At 43.6% G+C, this 21,271-nt stretch overlaps 1 protein-coding gene across 2 annotated transcripts in view; it reads right to left on the reverse strand.

Annotated features, from left to right (window-relative positions):
- sh3pxd2aa (SH3 and PX domains 2Aa) overlaps nucleotides 1–21,271 on the reverse strand; it is a 184,585-nt gene that overhangs the window by 118,582 nt on the left and 44,732 nt on the right. For both annotated transcript variants that reach the window (XM_084044248.1, XM_084044247.1), the window contains exons 3-5: nucleotides 20,215–20,290; nucleotides 14,405–14,481; nucleotides 9,969–10,060 (exon numbers count right to left, since the gene is read on the reverse strand). In XM_084044248.1, the coding sequence (XP_083900374.1) occupies nucleotides 9,969–10,060; nucleotides 14,405–14,481; nucleotides 20,215–20,290 (245 nt within the window). The remainder of the gene's footprint in view (nucleotides 1–9,968; nucleotides 10,061–14,404; nucleotides 14,482–20,214; nucleotides 20,291–21,271) is intronic.

Raw genomic sequence — 21,271 nt, forward strand, 5'->3', positions numbered from 1 at the left:
ATGTACTTAGTTACTTTCCACCACTGCGGACCGACCGGCGGGGCCCCCTTGGCTCCGTTACACCCCCCCAAGCCCCCATACTGCAAAGCCCTATAACCCGATGATGTGTGTCTCCACACACATGTCACGCTGCTAGATGAATGCTACGCGGTGCGGTGTGTGCTGTGTGTGCAGTGAGTGCTATTGATCCTAATGGCGAGCAGAGTGCAGCGGCATGCCTCAGTGGCTCTTCCTTACAGCGGACGGATGCGTGATGACAGCCAGAGAGCACACTACTGCTTCACACACCATTACACTGTAAACCATTAAGCTCTCTGAGGGGGGCGTACGGTTGTAACCAAATGGACCCCGCACGTACGGTACAGTATACGCCCTCGGAGTGAAATGTACATTTTACAACAGTATGTAGGGATGTTGACAACCTTAATCCATCCAAGACCGGGAACGCATCTATGTGTCATTTTTTTGGGCTATTTTTTTTTATCTTGACAATTTGTGTGTATATATATATGTGTTTTTTAAAGCGAACATTTGTAACTCAAATCTTATTGCTTCTGGGGATTCTACAAATAAATCCTACAGTTTTTTTTTTTTAAAACGTATGTTTCTATATCAGTGGTTCTGAAGGACCCCCAAAATTATATGTATTTGGCCGCGGACCCCCATCTCAAAGTGTTTTGTTCCAGGGACCCCTAGCAGCAAAGATTTGAGTTAAACATTTTAGCTTGAAAAAATATATATATTCACAGATTTTACACATTTTCACGATTTCTTCCCCCAAAAATGTAAAAATAGAAATCAAACTAGAAAAAGTGCTCCTGGGAGCACAGGTCTCCGCCAGGTCAGGTAGGCTATTGTGGCCTCCTGGTGGCGCTATAATAGGCCGCATGAAAAGGCTGCCATTTCTTCTTAGGCCTTGCACGACAATCGGACACTGACTGCATTCATGATTTGAGGCATTTTGTTAAAAACATGTTTTGCTAAATTAGACCTGTTGGTGGCGCTATAACAGGCCAATGTTAAAAGTGTGGCATTTGTTCCTCAACATAGTGTGAATGTGCGTGCAAAGTTTGAGCGCAATTGGACGGTGCGTTCATGATTTGCGGAATTTTGTTCAAAACAAGCCAATAATGCAAACTTTAGATGTCAATCTTAGCCAATCAGTATGGCATATGAAAAATCAAACACATCCGTCTTGATCACATGACTATAGAGATCATGTGTACCGATTTGCGTGAAATTTGGATACAATTGGAAGGAGTAGTATAAAATAATGTGTTTTACATAAGTCGGCCTCCTGGTGGCGCTATAAAAGGTAGATGTGAAAAATGCAGGGCAAAGGTTTTTCCTTGACCACTAGGGAGTGTGCATACAAGTTTTACACAGATCGGTGCAATTATAGGTAAAAACACGAACCGGCCTGTTATAGCGCCACCATGAGGCTGATTTGAACATTTTCAAATGGTAGTTCTTCCTCGGCCTAATGGGAATGAGCGTGCAACATTTCACGGAAATTGCATGCTGTGTTCATGATTTGAGGCATTTTGTTCAAAATGGAGCAGTCCTGCAAACTTTGGAAGACATTTTTAGCCAATCAGGATGGAATATGAGAAATCTGAAAGACCTATTTTGTTTAATGACTACAGAGATACTGTGTACCGATTTGCGTGATTTTTGGACAAAATCTGTAGGAGTGCTGTCAAAAAATATGTTTTGCACAAATCGGCCTCCTGGTGGCGCTATAAAAGGCCCATGAGAAAAATTTGGGGCAAAGGTTCTGAATTGGCATCCAGGGAGTGCGTGTGCACAGTTTCGCTGCGATCAAGACAACGGTGCCGGAGATTAGCTGGTCACAGACGGACGGACACACGGACACACACACGGACACACACACGGACACACGGACGGACGGACGGGGTGGAAAACATACTCTCTCGCCATGCCTTTCGGCCTGGCGGAGACAAAAATGACACACAGATGCGTTCCCGGTCTTAATGGGTAAATCGGTCACTGGGATGCTTTGTAGCCATATATTATTTTAACGCTTAACGCTAACGTTTTCTGAGCCATTCATATAGATAACATGACACACAGGGTTAAGCCATTTAGCATACCCCGTTGCTACTGATTAAAACATTTAAAGATTATATATCAGGAATATAAATGTTGATAAAAGTCAAGCATGTAGTCAGATAGAGAGAGCGAGGGACATAAGGAAACAAGTAGGAAAAAACATAAGGAAACAAGTAGGAGAGAGAGTGAGGGACATAAGGAAACATGTAGGAGAGAGAGTGAGGGACATAAGGAAACAAGTAGGAGAGAGAGTGAAGGACATAAGGAAACAAGTAGGAGAGAGAGTGAGGGACATAAGGAAACATGTAGGAGAGAGAGTGAGGGACATAAGGAAACAAGTAGGAGAGAGAGTGAAGGACATAAGGAAACAAGTAGGAGAGAGAGTGAGGGACATAAGGAAACATGTAGGAGAGAGAATGAGGGACATAAGGAAACAAGTAGGAGAGAGAGTGAGGGACATAAGGAAACAAGTAGGAGAGAGAGTGAAGGACATAAGGAAACAAGTAGGAGAGAGTGAAGGACATAAGGAAACAAGTAGGAGAGAGAGTGAGGGACATAAGGAAACAAGTAGGAGAGAGAGTGAGGGACATAAGGAAACAAGTAGGAGAGAGAGTGAAGGACATAAGGAAACATGTAGGAGAGAGAATGAGGGACATAAGGAAACAAGTAGGAGAGAGAGTGAGGGACATAAGGAAACAAGTAGGAGAGAGAGTGAGAGACATAAGGAAACAAGTAGGAGAGAGTGAGGGACATAAGGAAACAAGTAGGAGAGAGAGTGAGGGACATAAGGAAACATGTAGGAGAGAGAATGAGGGACATAAGGAAACAAGTAGGAGAGAGAGTGAGGGACATAAGGAAACAAGTAGGAGAGAGAGTGAAGGACATAAGGAAACAAGTAGGAGAGAGAGTGAGGGACATAAGGAAACAAGTAGGAGAGAGAGTGAGGGACATAAGGAAACAAGTAGGAGAGAGAGTGAAAGACATAAGGAAACATGTAGGAGAGAGAATGAGGGACATAAGGAAACAAGTAGGAGAGAGAGTGAGGGACATAAGGAAACAAGTAGGAGAGAGAGTGAGAGACATAAGGAAACAAGTAGGAGAGAGAGTGAGGGATATAAGGAAACAAGTAGGAGAGAGAGTGAGGGACATAAGGAAACAAGTAGGAGAGAGAGTGAGGGACATAAGGAAACATGTAGGAGAGAGAGTGAGGGACATAAGGAAACATGTAGGAGAGAGAGTGAGGGACATAAGGAAACAAGTACAGTAGGAGAGAGAGTGAGGGACATAAGGAAACAAGTACAATAGGAGAGAGAGTGAGGGACAAGGAAACAAGTAGGAGAGAGAGTGAGGGACTTAAGGAAACAAGTAGGAGAGAGAGTGAGAGACATAAGGAAACAAGTAGGAGAGAGAGTGAGGGACATAAGGAAACAAGTAGGAGAGAGAGTGAGGGACATAAGGAAACATGTAGGAGAGAGAGTGAGGGACATAAGGAAACATGTAGGAGAGGGAGTGAGGGACATAAGGAAACAAGTAGGAGAGAGAGTGAGGGACATAAGGAAACAAGTAGGAGAGAGAGTGAGGGACATAAGGAAACAAGTGGGAGAGAGAGTGAGGGACATAAGGAAACAAGTAGGAGAGAGCATAAGGAAACACACACGCACACACTCACACAAACACATTTTAAATGCCTCATTTGCATCCTCTGACGTGCAATAGACTGCAGATTACATGGAATTGAGATGTTTAAAGATTCATTCATTGAGGAAGACTGAACACAATATTGTATTCAGTTTCACCCACATTATGTGCATGATTAACACAATTGTTGTGCACAATGACAAGCTGATTAATTCTATTGAAAAGAACACGCACGCACGCACACACGCGCACACCGCACACACGCACACACACACACACACACACACACACACACAAACACACACGCACGCACACACACGTACAAGCAGGCACATACAGTCTTATCATGTTCATATTCATAATCGTATAAAGTGATAGAAGTGCAACACCTGCTGTCTGGCTCTGTGTCTTGACATTGGGACTGATTCACAATGTCACTAAAACAAGGAATAAACGGTTTAACACACACACCCACACACACACACACACACACCCACACAAACACACGTGTGCACGGCGTGAACATTTTTCTTTGTCACTCTCATGGCATGTGCACATAAATCATGGACATACAATAATCCACCAATTCACAGCTGCACACACAAGATGCAAACACATACACATGAACGCGCGCACACACACACACTTTCCCGGCGTATATTCCTCAGCTCATTACACAGCACACGCACACAGCCTCCATCAACGTCTCCGGCTAAAGAACGCCACTCTATCAACGCACTGCACAAGACAGGAGAAAAGTATCACATTGTCGACACGTTATCCTCGGGCTGCTAACACACTGTCCTGCACTCAGCTCATCACTGTCCTGTACACAGCCTGTTAGCACTCAGCTCATCCTGCTGGATGTCAGTGAAGGATACATGATTGTCTCTGTCGGGTGGAAACCTTATGTGTCCAAAAACTATACTTTTCAGCATTCAAATTCAAAAATGGCCAAAGTACTTTTGATACTTTTGTGTGACGGTGTAGCAGGCTCTATTCACAGCAGCCATATTATGAAGACATTCACAGGTGTTACCAATGATAGTAATGAAGGCTCTGTTCCATTCTGGTCAAAGAGAGTCAGGGTGCTGGTATTGTGCATGTTAGCTCACTGGAAACACTCTGTTACACCAGTGGGTCTACAGTTGGGGTCCAGGGACCCTCATGGGCTTCCAAATGGCCCCTTACAGTTACGGGTCCATTTGGTTCCATTTGTACACTCTCAGAGTTATGGGGGTCGTGGAAACCACTGTGCTACACGAAATGGAACAGAGCCTTCATTAGTATCATTGGTAACACCTGTGAAGGAAGTGATAATATGGCTGCAGTGCATAGAGCCTATAGACGGGTTTCCTGTTAGTAAACATGAGAGGATATGACCGCGCAGAGGAGGGGTAACTCCCGAACACAACAACAGAGTGAAGGGCGCTTCCGGATCGTTTCCCCCGAGCATGCGCAGATTGCGCATTCTGCTCTGTGATGACGTCGCGCGGAAATCCGTCTATAGCATGATCAAGTAGGGCATTCATTTACGAAAAAAACGAAAAAAGTTATGATAGTAATAATATGGAGATAAGAGGGTTCCTGCCCCACACCGACGATAGTCATCACTGTCAGGCGGAAACCTTGTATGTCCACAACCCTAATATCCGTACGTATATAACCCGTGTTCCAATGGATACAGTGTAGTTATTTAATCACAAGATCTTTTCATTGGTTCAATATTCAATTCTTATAACAACACTAACCACTTTCAACCTGGCCTCCTTATTTAAAGGACAACTTTGTTTTTTTACAACCAAGCTTGTAATTAAAGCAAATAAAAGATGTGTTTAAAAAAATGTCATTTACTGCTTTCTATAGTTTTAGCACTGTTCGCAATCTTTTTTACAGTGGGCAGGGGCATTCGGACAGGTGGCTATATACTGTATGTCTTTTTTACACAATAAAAAAGGTCCCGTGGTCTTTGATGGCCAGATGTGAGTTGTTGGGGCTAGAAGATCTACTGTAAATAATAATAAAGACATTGCCGGGGTATTCTGTATAAAAAGACATTCCACCTGCCCGAATGCCCCCTGCGCACTGTAAAAAATATTGTGAAAATTGCTAAAACTATAGAAAGCAGTAAATGTTTTTTTTTAACACTCATCTTTTATTCACTTTAATTACAAGCTAAAACATAAACATTGGTTGTAAAAAAACAAAGTTGTCCTTTAAGGCATGTCATCATAGCGAAAACAGTCTAACTACAAGCTCAAAACTCACCGGTGGACATTCATACGATACGACAAATTATATCACTGCTGTCAGGCAGAAACCTCTTATCTGCACTTTTTGCGTATTTTTCATAAATGTACGCCCTGGACTTGATCGCACTACAGCGTCACACAAAAGTAACAAAAGTAGCAGAAAGGTAGTAGTTCTACAAGCTTGTAGAACCGCTACTTTTGCTAATTTTTTATTTGAATCCATAAAAGTAACACTTTTAGACATAATGAGATTTTCCGCCCGACAGCTACAATTTAAAAAAATGAAATCCAGAGATAGACGGTTCTTCCTGTCCAACAGAGCGGATGTGAGGGAGAATGATGAGCAATCCGCTCTGGGGGAAAGCGATGTAACACACGTTCAGTTAGCTCAGTTAGGGGCTGATGATGAGACGTCACGATGCATGCAGACACATCTTTGTGTCAGCACTACCTTTTTTTTTTGGTTCCCTGCTGATAATGCATCTGCTAAATGAAAATGAATCATCGGGGAGCCACGTTCACCACCGAGATTGGCCATTGATTTGCTACTGTGATTGGAGGGAACGTGCCTTTGTCTGTGTGCGTGTGCCGTGTGCGTGTGTGCTTTGTGAGGGATATAGTTCATGTGTGTGTGTGTGTGTGTGTGTGTGTGTGTGTGTGTGTGTGTGTGTGTGTGTGTGTGTGTGTGTGTGTGTGTGTGTGAGAATGAGTGCATTAGTGCTATGGTGAAGGACAACTCATTTGAAAACCTGAAGCCTATACTTCATCACATGCTCCATGAAAAGAACTGTTTTTCAAGCATGCTGTAGCGTGCTTAGCCTGAAAATCTTGAATGTAAGTGTGTGTGTGTGTGTGTGTGTGTGTGTGTGTGTGTGTGTGTGTGTGTGTGTGTGTGTGCGTGTGCGTGTGCGTGTGCGTGCGTGCGTGCGTGCGTGCGTGCGTGCGTGCGTGCGTGCGTGCGTGCGTGCGTGCGTGCGTGCGTGCGTGCGTGCGTGCGTTTATATGCAGGCATAGTATCTACTGTGCTATCGTTTTTACTACTTTTGTGGGACACTCTTATATGATGAAGTAGGACATTAATGTACAAAAAAACATAAAAACGTTGAAATATGAAGACACAAGGTTTCTGCCTGACAGCAATGCTATACTGCAGCGGTTCTCAAACGTTTTCAAGTCAAGGACCCCCAAATTGATATATATATTTGGCCGCGGACCCACATCTGAAAATGTTTTGCGCCACGGTCCCCCAGAAGAGAAGATTTATGTTAAAAAAATAAAGAAATCATTTTTGAAAAATATGGAAAATGATGCTCGCAGCGAGGCACAAAGTGAATAACCAACGTATAAATGGATAAAGTGGTTAAAATGGCTGTGATGCTATGTTAACTACGACCCCCTGGAACCCCCCCAAGGCCCCCCTGGGGGTCCCTGGACTCAACTTAGAGAACCAATACTCAAGTCATCTAGGAGCTTGTTGTAGATCGGGTATTTCTGCCGCCCCGGCACCGCCCAGCGACAGAGCATAAATTAGGCTTTACCCTGAGCGGTGTCAATTAAAGCATACTTGAATTTATGAGGTCTGGAAGGACGGAAAGAAAGAAAGAGAGAGAGAGAGGAGGAGGAGGAGGCAAGGACGCATACTATATTACACACATGGAGACACAGCTCAGTAAATCCTTCCAGCCTTTCCTTTTTTTCTACTCCTTGCTCCTTATCCTCGCCTTACACAAGAGAAGGAGACAAGGACAGGTCTCTAAACAACAGACTGAAGAGGAGAGGAGAGGAGATATAATGAGAAGGAGATAAAAGAGGAGAGATGGAGAAGAGGAGAGGAAATGAGAAGAAGAGAGGAGAGGAGAGATGATGAGAACAAGAGAAAAGAGGAGAGATGGAGAAGAGAAGATAGGAGAGGAGATCTTGGTGGCATACACAGTAATGCATTACAAGTGAACGGTGACTGCCTGGCGTGTCTGTGGCATTTGGAGTTTGGAAGAGGCGAGTGTGTTTCCTAATTAAAAAGCACCCAGCGGGTCCATCTCCTGGAATGAAACGAGTCATTGTGCTCCTCCCACTCTCACATCCATCCTCTCCTCAGTCTGTCCTCCTCTGGCGGGCCCGGTAGGAGGCTTTAATGAACACCCCCCCCCCCCCCCCACACACACACACACACACACAAGCCGGTCTGGGAATAGAGTTGAAACTGAGCCAGGGCTGAGTCGTGATGAGCTAAGTGGCCAGACAATCGTGCAATATCCTACGGTCAGTGGTTTCCCAACCTGTGGGTCGGGGGCCACTGGCGGGCCACTCGGATATTGCAGGTGGGCCCCCCAAGTACTTGGCAACACACTAATATTTTAAAATAATATAACATTAACTCATTGACAACCGATGACGAGATTTCTCGTCATTTTTCTCCAAGGCTCACACCACCAAATGACGAGGTTCTCGTCATGTGGCGTTTTCAGTGGTTTGCGATAGAGGGCGCTCTTCCGCAGCCCGTGAATGATTATGATGATGATGATGCTGAAGAGTGCACCCATGGAGATCACGTGATCGCAACAAAATGAAGCTGGTTTCGTTTAGTATTATAGGATTTATAAAAGTCAAATTTCCTCTGCCTTCCGTTCCTTTGTGGCGATTCAACTGCCCATCACTATGGAACGGATTATCCAGACGGCACGCTTTTTCCCCCCCGATTCTCCGAGACCCCCCCCTAAGTCTTTTGAGGCGATCGAAAAAAAATAATATTCTATGGTTTTTCAAAAGTTAGTTAAAACGCTAAAACGTTTTCACAATAGGCTCTATGCACAGCAGCCATATTGGAAAGAAATTGGGCCTCTTCTTACTTCCTTCACAGGTGTTACCAATGATACTAATGAAGGCTCTGTTCCATTCTGGTCAGGGTGCTGATATTGTGCACGTTGGCTCACTTGAAAGAACTAGAAATTTGGTTCCCAAATGGCCCTTATGGTGGGTGTGTAAGTCTGAGAGTGTACAAATGGAACCAAATGGACCCGTAAGGGTCCATTTGGTTCCATTTGTACACTCTCAGAGTTATGGGGGTCCTTTAAAATAAGACAGCCACTGTGCCACACTAAATGGAACAGAGCCTTAATTAGTATTATTGGTAACACCTGTGAAGGAAGTAAGGAATGGGCAAAATGAATTCCAAATATGTCTGCTGTGCAAAGAGCGTATCTACAAGTGGTGCCCTGATCCAGAATAGGCTGGGAACCAATATTGTACGCTGAGCATGAGACACAAAATGCTCTCTTACAGGGGTGACAGAATCTCTACAGGAATAAGCTGTGAACACACTGCGTCGTGAGTAGCGGTGATCAATCATTCATACATACATGTACACACACCGTATACACACTCCATTCATCATGCTCACCATTGTGTATGTTTTTATCCCCGTGGTGTGCATGTGTGTGCTCAGTGGTGGAGGAAGTACTCCGATATTTTTACTTAAGTAAAAGTAGCAATAGCACAATATAAAAATACTCTTGTTACAAGTACAAGGCCTGTGTGCAAAATGTTACTTGAGTAAAAGTACAAAAGTATTGGCATCAAATTATCCTTAAAGTACCGAAAGTAAAAGTACTAGAATGTTTGAACATAGCAGATCTAGAAGCTCGTACAAGCTTGTAGATCGGCTATTTTCAAATAGCCTAGGTATAAAATAGGGCTAAAGTGGTTCATGTATGTTTCATAATATCATCATTTATAACTGAAAAGTAACTAGTAACTAAAGTTTTCAAATCATTGTAGTGGAGTAAAAGTACACTATTTGCCTCTGAGATGTAGTGGAGTAGAAGTAAAAGTATTGGCAATTGGAAATACTCAAGTATACTTAAGTAAATGTACTTAGTAACTTTCCACCACTGTGTGTGCTTACATGTTACGTATGTCGGTGTGTGTGTGTGTGTGTGTGTGTGTGTGTGTGTGTGTGTGTGTGTGTGTGTGTGTGTGTGTTAGTTAGAGGATAGTGATGACACTTACTCCACTGGGGGGTTGACGTCTTCTGCTTTAGTCTCAAAGAAGCGAAGCACCTCCTCACTCTGGGAGATCTGAGGAGGTAGTCGCACCAGCGCCTACACACACACACACACACACACACACACACACACACACACACACACACACACACACACACACACACACACACACACACACACACACACACACACACACACACACACACACACACACACACACACACACACACACAGAAAGATAGTCATGACTTTTTTCCTCATTGGCTCTGTCTTCTAAGCCAGTGATTATCAACCTTTTTAGTTTCAAGGACCCCCAAGTTTGATATGCATTAGACCCACGGACCCCCACTTGATAACATTTTGACCCCCAATCTACACTGTAGAGTCATCAGTGTTCATTTAACTCTGAGAGTGTACAAAAATGGAACCAAATATGGTTCCATTTGCACGCTCTTGGAGTTACAGACACATACAAGGGTCCATTTGGTTCCTTTCCCAGAAATCAATAATTTGACTGGGGACCCCCTGGAAGCCCCCGAAGGCTTGGACCCCTGGGGATCCCCGGACCCTGGGTCCCTGGTAGATAGATTTTCATGGTAATGTTTAGTAAGATGCAAAAGTCATGACAGTACTTTTCAAGGGTTTTAGCTTGGCACAATGCTGGTATAATACTTCTTGTTTTTTTTTCTTTTACACACACATTTTGCAACATTTGCACCTATCATCCACACTACTGTGTCGTTTTTGAGACATTTCAAGACACTGCTGACACCTTTTTGTTGTGAAAGTGCAGCATTGCACTTTAAGCCTGAGCTTGTCGATGTGCTTTGATGTGCAACTCCACTATAAGACAAAGTATAAGTCAACCAACCAATAGTCTGGACGGGCGGGAGTGGAGATCTGCATTTTATAATCCTATAGGGCAGTGGTTCTTAATTTGTTTTCATTTCAAGGATCCCCAGATTGGTATATCTGGGGGTCCCCGGACCCCACTTTGAGAACCAATGTCATAGGGTATATTTTTGCCACACAATATTATTGATCTCATATCAGAACAATGGGATTTCGGTTGAAAATCTGTGAAGTCTTCCTTTAAGAGTTTGTAATGTTTTTTTGTTATTTTTTTTACCAAGGCTCAGTAAGGCTCATAATGGTGGTTATTACCTAAAGTTCCAGCGTTCTTTTATTTCCATGTGCTTGTGTGCTTAATGCCATGTGCATATTCTTCATATTTTAGCCACACATGATGCCGTCCTAGACCTATTTGCTGCATTGTGATAGAATTCCTTCATCGCGAGCCAGAATCGCTTGTCTTGGATCACTTAATGTGACATGTTCAACAGCAGGAGGTTTAGTTCCTCTGCAACCGAAGACGCCCTCCGACAGAGTTCTGGCACCGGCACACATTTTGGACCAAAGATCCTGCAATGTGACCTCTGCTGTGATGCACGTATCTCCATGACACTGTATCTGACACGCAGAATCTTATTAGGATGTCGTACAGTATGGTGACATGCAGTAAAAAACATAAGACAGCTGATATTGCAGCTGTTTTTTTTAGCTCCCACTGTTTCAAAGGCCTGTATCATAAAAGGTATTAGCTCGCCCTATTTTGGGCATGCTGTTATGTCTGGTGGAAATCTTGAAAATATTTCAACGATTTTCATGAAAGTTTCAAAACCGGGGACCTTGGGGGGGTACCAGGGGGTCCCCAGAAATGCTATATAGTTAATATAGCATCACAATCATTTTAACCACTTTAACCATATTTTATACTTTGGCTATTCAAAAATAGCAGATATACAAGCGTGGCGTGCCACGCTATACGCTTGTAGATCTGCTTTTTTTTTTTTTAATCCCTGGGACAAAATATTTTTGAGATGGGGGGGTCCGCAGCCAAATACGTATCATTTTGGGGGTCCTTGACATGAAATAGTTTGAGAACCACTGCCGTAGCCTAACTATATATATATTTGCCGCGCTAAAGTTCTCCAACATTCCGCCCTCTCTGTCTTTTGATAGCTTCAAGTGACAGCCATGCATGTGATCACTTCCTCTTTGCTTTCCCCCCACCCCGCTCCTCATGTTTATATTCCCCCCCCCCCCCCCCCCCCCTTCTTTCCCTACTCTTGGCACGCAGCCAGTGTCTCTTATCCACGTTGCACTATCAATGGCCACAGATGTAAACAAACATGGCCGCTCCACTGCAGCTCGCACCATGCAATTTATCAGCGACTTGAGTAGAAAGAGGGGGAAACGTTTGACTTGTATGTTTTCCATTTTGACACAAAAAGAGGAAACTATAATTATTGTTTGAAGTTGTCCCTGTTGAGCACAATGAGTGCTTTCTACCTTTAACTGGCTGAAGCGCGTTGGACTTCTCTTTGTACCAATAATTATTATAATTATTATTATAGTTTACTTTGCTGTATTAGGAAAAGTTAGCTTAACTAACAGAGAGCTAGGTAAGGACCAAAACAATTCTCACCTCAGAACAACCTCAATATCTCAAGACTGAATGCAATTATGGACACTTTAAAATTAATGTTAACCCCCCAAGTAAGCTTTGGCAAAGCCTTACTTAGGATAATTGTCTTGGTAATTACAGAAATGACTAGCAGTGTTCTAATGTTTAGACAGATGCGATATTGAGTTGATTTTAAGTACGCTATAGGGCTGTTGATTTCCTACATCCTGTTTTGGAGGCAAACAACATGGGGCGGAAGAATAATTACCCCCGCGTTCTCCAAGGATCAACTCTTTGGGGATCATGGGATTCTGAGTGGGAACCATTTGTGGGATGAGAACTATAGCCGAGGAGGCTATAGTTCTGATCCCACAAATGACAATTTATTGAATCGTTGCTGTCGGGCAGGAAACTCTTGTCTCTCTTTTAAAATGTGTTTTTTTTTGTTCGTAAATGAATGCCCTACTTCATCAAACTACAGCGTCACACGAAAGCATCAAAAGTAGCAGATCAACCAGCTCCAAAAGCCACGCGAAGCGACAGAGTACGATTTAATAAATCATACATGACACTTGACCTCCAGTATGTGGATTCTTAAACAATAGGCCTGTAACTACATTATCAGGCATATGTTCACGGTCTTCAAGCACTGACTGTATAGAGCGTCAGTGTGAGATGGCCAGCTCATTAAATATAGATGTCAGATCACAGTGGAATAGTCCTGACATATGATCCCTTGTTTAATTGGACACTGACTGGGTGAGAGAAACTCAGAGAGACGAGCATGAGCGGTATGATCAAAAAGTGTACTGAATATTTCATCACTGGATTTGTCAAGCTGATCTACAGATCTACAAGCTGCACCGCGCTATGAGCTTACATATCTGCTATTTTTGAATAGCCAAATAAATCTAAAATGACAGAGATCCATGGTACAAAGAAATAAAAAACTAAAAACATGTTGTTCATGTTGTTTCTGTAGCGTGAGCTCTTTTTGAGGTCTTTCAGGGACTGGGAACAAGCATCAGCCTGGGTATTTATATTACACTGACACACACATATTCAATCAAGTAGTGACAGCATGCAACCAAAAATGTTTAATCAACTATGGGAAACATGCCTTCAGCCCAGCGAGTCCCAAACTGTTGGGTCAGGGCCCACTGGTGGGAGTCGGGACGTGAGGATATTGCAAGTGGGCCCTCAATTAATTGAGAAAACAACAAGATTTGTTGATACATGATACAGATAAATGGGAACTTAAAGTATACTATGATAGTTCAATCGATCCAAGCCGGGACACAACATTAAAATAAATCATGTCCTGAAAATGCACACGGCCCATTCATCTGACCACTTAAAGGGGTAGTTCACCCCAAAAACTACTTTTTTTCTATCGATATGTCTCACCTAGACACAGGATCTGACAAGAATTTTGACCTGATGGTCAAGATCCAATTCATCCCCTGAGCAAGCAGGCATTTGTATGTTAATTTTCATATATTCTGAAATATGGCCCCCTTTGAAAAAGGTTTGGACACCCCTGGTTTACGGCAGGGGTCTTCAACGTGTTTCAGGGCAAGGACCCCGTAGCTGAGACGGAGATGAAGCAGGGACCCCCACTACATTGTATTCATGTTAAATGTGTGTTTTCAGACATTTAACCACTTAAACCTTCAATAATTTGTAAACTTGACTGTTGGCTCTGTACTTGGACTGCTCTTTTTCCCCCTACACCAAACCTCTTTGCCGAAAATAGCCGAGCTTGTAGATCTGCTATTTTCGGCTAATGTTCCCCACAGAATAGGGATGATAGGGTTGAAATGGTTAGTGTAAAAAAAAAATCCCTATCACACAAAGATTTGGCAGAGCCCCCCCCCGTGAGGAACCCCTAGGGGTCCCGGACCCCCTGTTGAAGACCCCTGGCTTACGGTATAAGGTTGTATAGGGTAAGTAAGGTACAGTAAGGTGCTTACTCTGCAGTAGTCATCGATGAAGCGAAGCCTCTTCATGGCCACGTCCCGTACATGACTCCTCCGGAACAGGATTTTACCTGAGGGAGAGATGAGGGGCAGGGGAAACGGAAGATTAAAAAGGAAGGAGAAAAGAGAAAGAAGGCACTGTCAAAGCAAGTATTCAACAACGATTTTGTGTTGCTGTCAGGCAGAAACCTCTTTTCTCCATATTTAAATTTTTTGTGTTTTTTTTTTAGTGTACCATCCACTCCTGTCCGTCCGTCTGTCTGTCTGTTTGAGCACGGCCTCAACAGCTGCAGCTGATTGGAACATTACACAAAGATGCAACCAGTTACACTAATTAACTCACAGGCACCACTCTCTCCACACTAGGTGTGATTTTTTGTGTTAACCCATACTTGATCATACAGCATCACACAAAAGCATCAAAAGTAACATATCTGCGAGCTCGAAATGCAGCGTGAAGCAACACGTCTTGATCTTGTAGATCTGCTACTTTTTGCTATTTTTTAATTTGAATCCTGAAAAGTAACAGTTTTGAACATAATGAGGTCTCCACCCGACAGAGACGATTTGTGAAATAAGTTTAGTTTTTGTCAAAAAAAATGTAATCACTGTCCCCAATCACTAAGCTTGTAGATCGGCTATTTTTGGCAAAGAGGTATAGGTGCAGAGGGAAAAAACATCAGACCAAGTAAACAAAAAAAGTTTAATCTAAAACACAATTTTAAACAATATAGAGTAGGGGGTCCCTGCTTCATCTTTCTCTCAGCTAGGGGGTCCTTGGCCTGAAAACGTCGAAGACCCCTGCCCTACAGTATTTCACAGTTTGGCTATTCCATAACAGCCGATCGACAAGCTCACAACGTGTCTCAAGACAAAGTCTTTTCTGAGATGGGGGAGGGGTCCGCGGCCAAATACATGATCAATGGGGGGGGGGCTCCTTGACATGACAATGTTTGAGATCCACTGCTGTAGGACCCAAGACCTCCAGTAGATGTCAGTAAAGCACAGCCAGGTCCTCTATGACCAAAAAAAAAAAAACAATCTCTGTCCCACACTCCAGGTCCCCGTCTGTCCCCTATCTATGGGAGCCCTGACCTCTGTGGCTGTGACATGGCTCTCTACATAACAAAGCACATTTATGCACACTCAGTCATAATAATCGTCTCTGTCGGTTAGAAACCTCATTACTGTATGTCCAACACTGTTACTAATCAGGATTCAAATACAACAATTGCAAAAGCAGCAGATCTACAAGCTTTGTGCCGTGTTTCGAGCTTGTACATCTGCTACTTTTGAGGCTTTTGCGTGACGCTGTGGTATGATCAAGTAGTTAGTAGTGAAAATATGGAGATAAGAGATTTCTGCCCGACAGCAACGACGTACATTCTGTCTCCTGTGGTCAACGAGAGGATCAAAGTCAAACAGGCAATCATACGCAGACAACACACACACACACACACACACACACACACACACACACACACACACACACACACACACACACACACACACACACACACACACACACACACACACACACACACACACACACACACACACACACACACACACACACACACACACACACACACACACACAGCCTTCATATTAAGGGGGCAGCCAGCCACCCTCTTTCACAGGAAGTGATCCCACGTGACCTTTCCTGTCAACGCCAAAAACAGAGGAAAAGATTGGACTTCCTGCGGAGTCCGATTACGGAGAATGAAGTGACTGCAGGGAGCCCTGCGTCACGGCACGCAGCCAAAGGTGATGCAGTGTAATTACATAGATGTAGGGCCGCAACTAGCAATTACTTTTCTTAATGACAATCCTATCAATTGCTTTTTAGACTCATCGAGAAGCACATTTTTATTTTGTTTTATATATATTTTCATTTTATTTTGAAAATCTCCACGAATCTACGAACCACACAAGTGTAACACAAGTGTTATTTTAAACTTCATCGCACAATGGTGTTGTGCAATTCTTTTTGAAAATAGCTGATTGTAGATCAGCTTTCTGGTTGTTTTTTAGTTTTTTTTACCTAAATGTATAATGACATGCCGAAATATGGATAAAATATTATTATTGATTAACTGACTATTTCATACATTTTTCGTCGTTTTTTCATCAATTAAATAAGTACGAAAATGATGATGAGCAATGTGTAGTTCATGCTCTTTGGACACAACTATGTGTCTGGTGAACTTATAATACTGTGTTAATAGTGTAACTGCTGTGCTGTGACCCATATAACCAAAACATTGAGAAGAACTGATCATCAAACAGACTCTTTGACATGCGGATTGCGTACCGACAATAATAACAACAACAATAATATTGCATTTGGCACCGTTGGCCTCATAGTAAAGCGGAAGGTAGATGGTTGCCAAGATGGCTCTGTTTGTGTGCGTGAGCGTGTGCGTGTGTGGGCGTGTGTGTGTGTGTGTAAGCATGTGAGTGAAGGGGACTCCAGAGAGAAAGACAGAGAGGGAACAGAGAGGGAGAGAAAGAGGGGAAAGAGAGAGAGAGAGAGAGAGAGAGAGAGAGAGAGAGAGAGAGAGAGAGAGAGAGAGAGAGAGAGAGAGAGAGAGAGAGAGAGAGAGAGCGAGCGAGCGAGCATGTCATTTCATTAGTAGGAATGCATGGAGCATGTGTGTTGCTATGAGGCATTACAGTGGGCCTCTGTGTGTAAATAAACAGCCACTAAACACACGGAAGCCTCTCTGTGTGACTGTAGGAGGTCTGCTGCTCTCAGGTTCTCTCTCTTCTCTCTCCTTTCTCTCACTGTCTCACACAATACATTCCTTTCTTCACCACTTGAACCCCAGCATCCCTATGCTGGGGGGGGAGGGACATCCGCCAAAAATAGCAGATCTACAAGCTCACAAGTTCAAGCTTGAGCTAGGCCTGTCACAATTATTGCATAATCGTCAAATCGCAATTATTTGAGATAATCGCGACTGTTTTTGCATAATCGTCATAATCCATGTTGAAAAAAAATCACACATTTCACACAGAGAAGACATAAAACACCATAAAACACGACCAGGGGGCTTAATGAAGTTCTATGATAGACACATGAAAAACAGAAAAAGTGCAAAACCATGGCACCACCTCTTTAACATCTCCTCTCTCTCTCTCTGTTGTATTTGTACTATGTATATTACTGATGAATTGAGTACGATGGACCACAATGGAAACAAGCCCCTGGGGGCTTTTTTTGTGTTATCCTTTTAGCGTATAACCTTTGACTGTACTACCTGTACTGTAAAGAATCTTGTTAATAAAGTATTCAATCAATCTATCTCTCTCTCTCTCTCTCTCTCTCTCTCTCTCTCAGGGACTTGGGGATGAACACATACAGTAACAATATTGAAATACACACACACTCCGTGTGCAGATTAATCTCTGTATCTCTTGCCCGGGCACACACTGTAAATCATACACACACGCTAGCACAACCATCTAACAATTCTCTCGTGCGCACACACACACACACACACACACACACACACACACACACACACACACACACACACACACAAACACACACGAGCACACACGCCCACGCCCACGCACGCACACAGACACACACACACACACACACACTTATCGTCGTGTGTATGATTAGCGGGGCTGCTGTCAACCCCCGTGCCCCTGGACATTGAGCGTCCTCAGACAGGGCGATGATGGATGTGCTCTGTGCTGTGGGTGGCCATGAAGCCTGTATATGTCCCTCTGCATGGACCCCCACACATATTATATGATATTACCCTCTGCATGGACCACCACATATTATATCAGTGTCCATGGCATGGCTTCAATCAATGCCAGGGCTCAAGTACACAATCGCAATGTGAACCCACACGCCCATGCACGTACACGCATGTTTGTATTACTGTACTTGCGAGGACATCAACATTTCAGGAGGAAGGACTGTATTAAAAATGATAGAATATAGCTGAAAGATGGCCGACAAATAGCAGATCTCTAAGAGACGCGTTGTGAGCTTTTAGATCAGCTATTTTCCCTGTGCACGACACCGGCGTATATATAAATCCGTCAAAAACTCCAAAGCAAACCCCTAAACAAAGTGACAAAGATGCGGTGTGTTTTTGTATCTTTGTATCTTTTAATCTGCCTGTGTGAACGCACCATTACACCTACCTGAGTCTTTTCCTAATTGGAAGTCTAATTTCCCAAATGTTGTTTAACCATAAAAGAACAATTTCCCTTGTGAGGATCCGCACAAGTATAGTTGTACAAACACACACACACAGACACACACACACACACACAGACACACACACACACACACACACACACACACACACACGCACACACTCTAAGTCCACAACTGTGAATAGTGCCATGTCAGCAGCAATACACATTATACAGTACATACCCACACATGCGCGCACTCGCACACACACACACACACACACACACACACACACACACACACACACACACACACACACACACACAGTAGGCAGGCATCAGTGTCTAGCTGGTATTGATGTCCTGTGCGTGCCAGTCATACATTATTAATATGGAGAGCTTATTCAGATGGCTGCAACTGGAAGTGCACATCACTGGCTGAGGTGTGATGATGTGGCCACTGGCAGAGGAACAGGCTATTACCTGGGAGAGGGAACGGGCTATCAGAGCGCTCGGGTGGCACAGTGGTAAAGCACGTGCCCACCCACCGCAGAGTCTGGGGGGTTCGAATCCACAGCAGTGCATCCGGCTTTGTCGAGTGTCTATATACGAACACAATAGGCTCTATGCACAGCAGCCATATTGGAAAGTAATTGGGACTTTTCCATACTTCCTGCACAGGTGTTACCAATGATACTAATGAAGGCTCTGTTCCATTCTGGTCAAACAGAGTCAGGGTGCTGATGTTGTGCATGTTGGCTCACTGGAAACACTCTGCTACACCAGTGGGTCTCAAAGTGTGGTCCAGGGACCCTCCTGGTTCCTTGAAGGGGTTTCAAATGGCCCCTTTCGGGTGTGTAACTCTGAGAGTGTACAAATGGAACCAAATGGACCCGTAAGGGTCCATTTGGTTCCATTTGTACACTCTCAGAGTTCCTTCTCCCACTTAATGGAACAGAGCCTTAATTAGTATCATTGGTATAACATGTGAAGGAAGTAAGGAAGAGGCCCAATTTCTTTCCAATATGGCTACTGTGCATAGAGCCTATTGGCACATGTTCGGGTAAGGGAAGCCGGGTGGGGAGGGTGATATTACGGCACGTAATCCTACGGGCTGGCGCAGCACCTGTCAGCAGGGAGTGTTGGGCTTGAGGAGTATAGGACAAAGGGTCTACAATGTCCGACCGGTGGGGCTCCTCACTGGCAGGTGCGCCAGCAGGATACAACACACAGAAATGTGTAGGGGGAGGAATTATTTGGCGTAACGACGTAAAAAGCAACAAAAAAAGGCTAATAACAGGCTAATACTTGGGAGAAGGAAAAGGCTATTGCTTGGCAGAGATACAGGCCATTATCTGGTTGAACTAACAGGCTATTGCCACAGTCAGGAACAGGCTGTTACCTGGCACGGGAACATGCTATTATACCTGCCAGAGGAATAGGCTATTACCTGGGGAGAAGGGACAGTCTATTACGTGGGAGAAGGGACAGTCTATTACCTGGGTGAAGGGACAGTCTATTACCTGGGGAGAAGGAACAGGGTATTGCGTGGCACACAAACGGATCGTTACCTGGTAACATGCTACTAGCAGCCATGAGGAACAGGCTATTATTCCATGGGAGAAGGGACTGGTTATTACCTGGGAGAAATGGGATGATCCTCTTCTTGGGGTCTTTCTGCCCTCCCTCGATTGGGAACTTGTCAAGAATCTGCATCTGTGAAGACAACGCATTGTCAGAGTCAGGTTCTACATATCACACAGCTACAGTATATGCTGGTTCTTTGGACTGTTTTTTGGAGAAATGTAACGATGTGGCCACTTCCTTACATGACTATGGTTTCCATTTCTCATACTATTTATGTGACATACTATATTATCGATCGTCTCTGCCGGGTGGAAACCTCATTATGTCCAGAACTGTTACTTTTCATATGTTTCAAAAACAGCATAAGTATCAGATCTACAAGCTCAAAACGCGTCGCTTATGATGCTTTTGTGTGATGCTGTAGCATGATCAAGTAGGGCGTTAATTTACAAACACAAAAAGTTCAAACATGGAGAGAAGAAGTTTCTGCCCGACAGCAACGATATGTTGCATTATAATATATATTATATATTTTTTTACAATAATCTAAAACTTGTAATTTATCACTACATAGGACGATCCAACTGGATTTCATATAACACCTTATGACAGTGGTTTTCAACCATTTTCATGCCAAGGACCCCTAAATTGATATACATTTGGCCACGGACCCCCCATCTAAAGATGTTTTGTGCCAGGGACCCCCAGAAGCAAAGATTTGAGTAAAAAAACGTTTGAAATCAAAGATTTTTCAAAAATAGCACTCGGTGCCGCGCTTTGAGCTTGTAGATCTGCTATTTTTGAATAGCCAAAGCTAAGTAGTTAAAATGATTGTGACGCTATGTTAACTAATTTAGCTGGGGACCCCTGTTACCCCCCCCCCCCCCAAGGACCACTGGTTGAAAACCACCGCCTTATGAGATAAAGGCTTGTATATTGCATGCCCCAAACATAAGTTACTAATTTCACACACTCAATCTGCACTAGAACAGGCCTATCAGATATTCCTAAAATCAAATCCTGTCAACAAGTTTAACCTAAACCCCATAGTCTTATATAGTAAACTAGACCCGAGTTGGCTCTCTGTACCGCTTGTTTTCCATCTACAAC

Source organism: Gymnoscopelus microlampas (genome assembly GCF_963454915.1).
Source record: "Gymnoscopelus microlampas genome assembly, chromosome: 2".
In the NCBI taxonomy this organism is placed as follows: domain Eukaryota; kingdom Metazoa; phylum Chordata; class Actinopteri; order Myctophiformes; family Myctophidae; genus Gymnoscopelus; species Gymnoscopelus microlampas.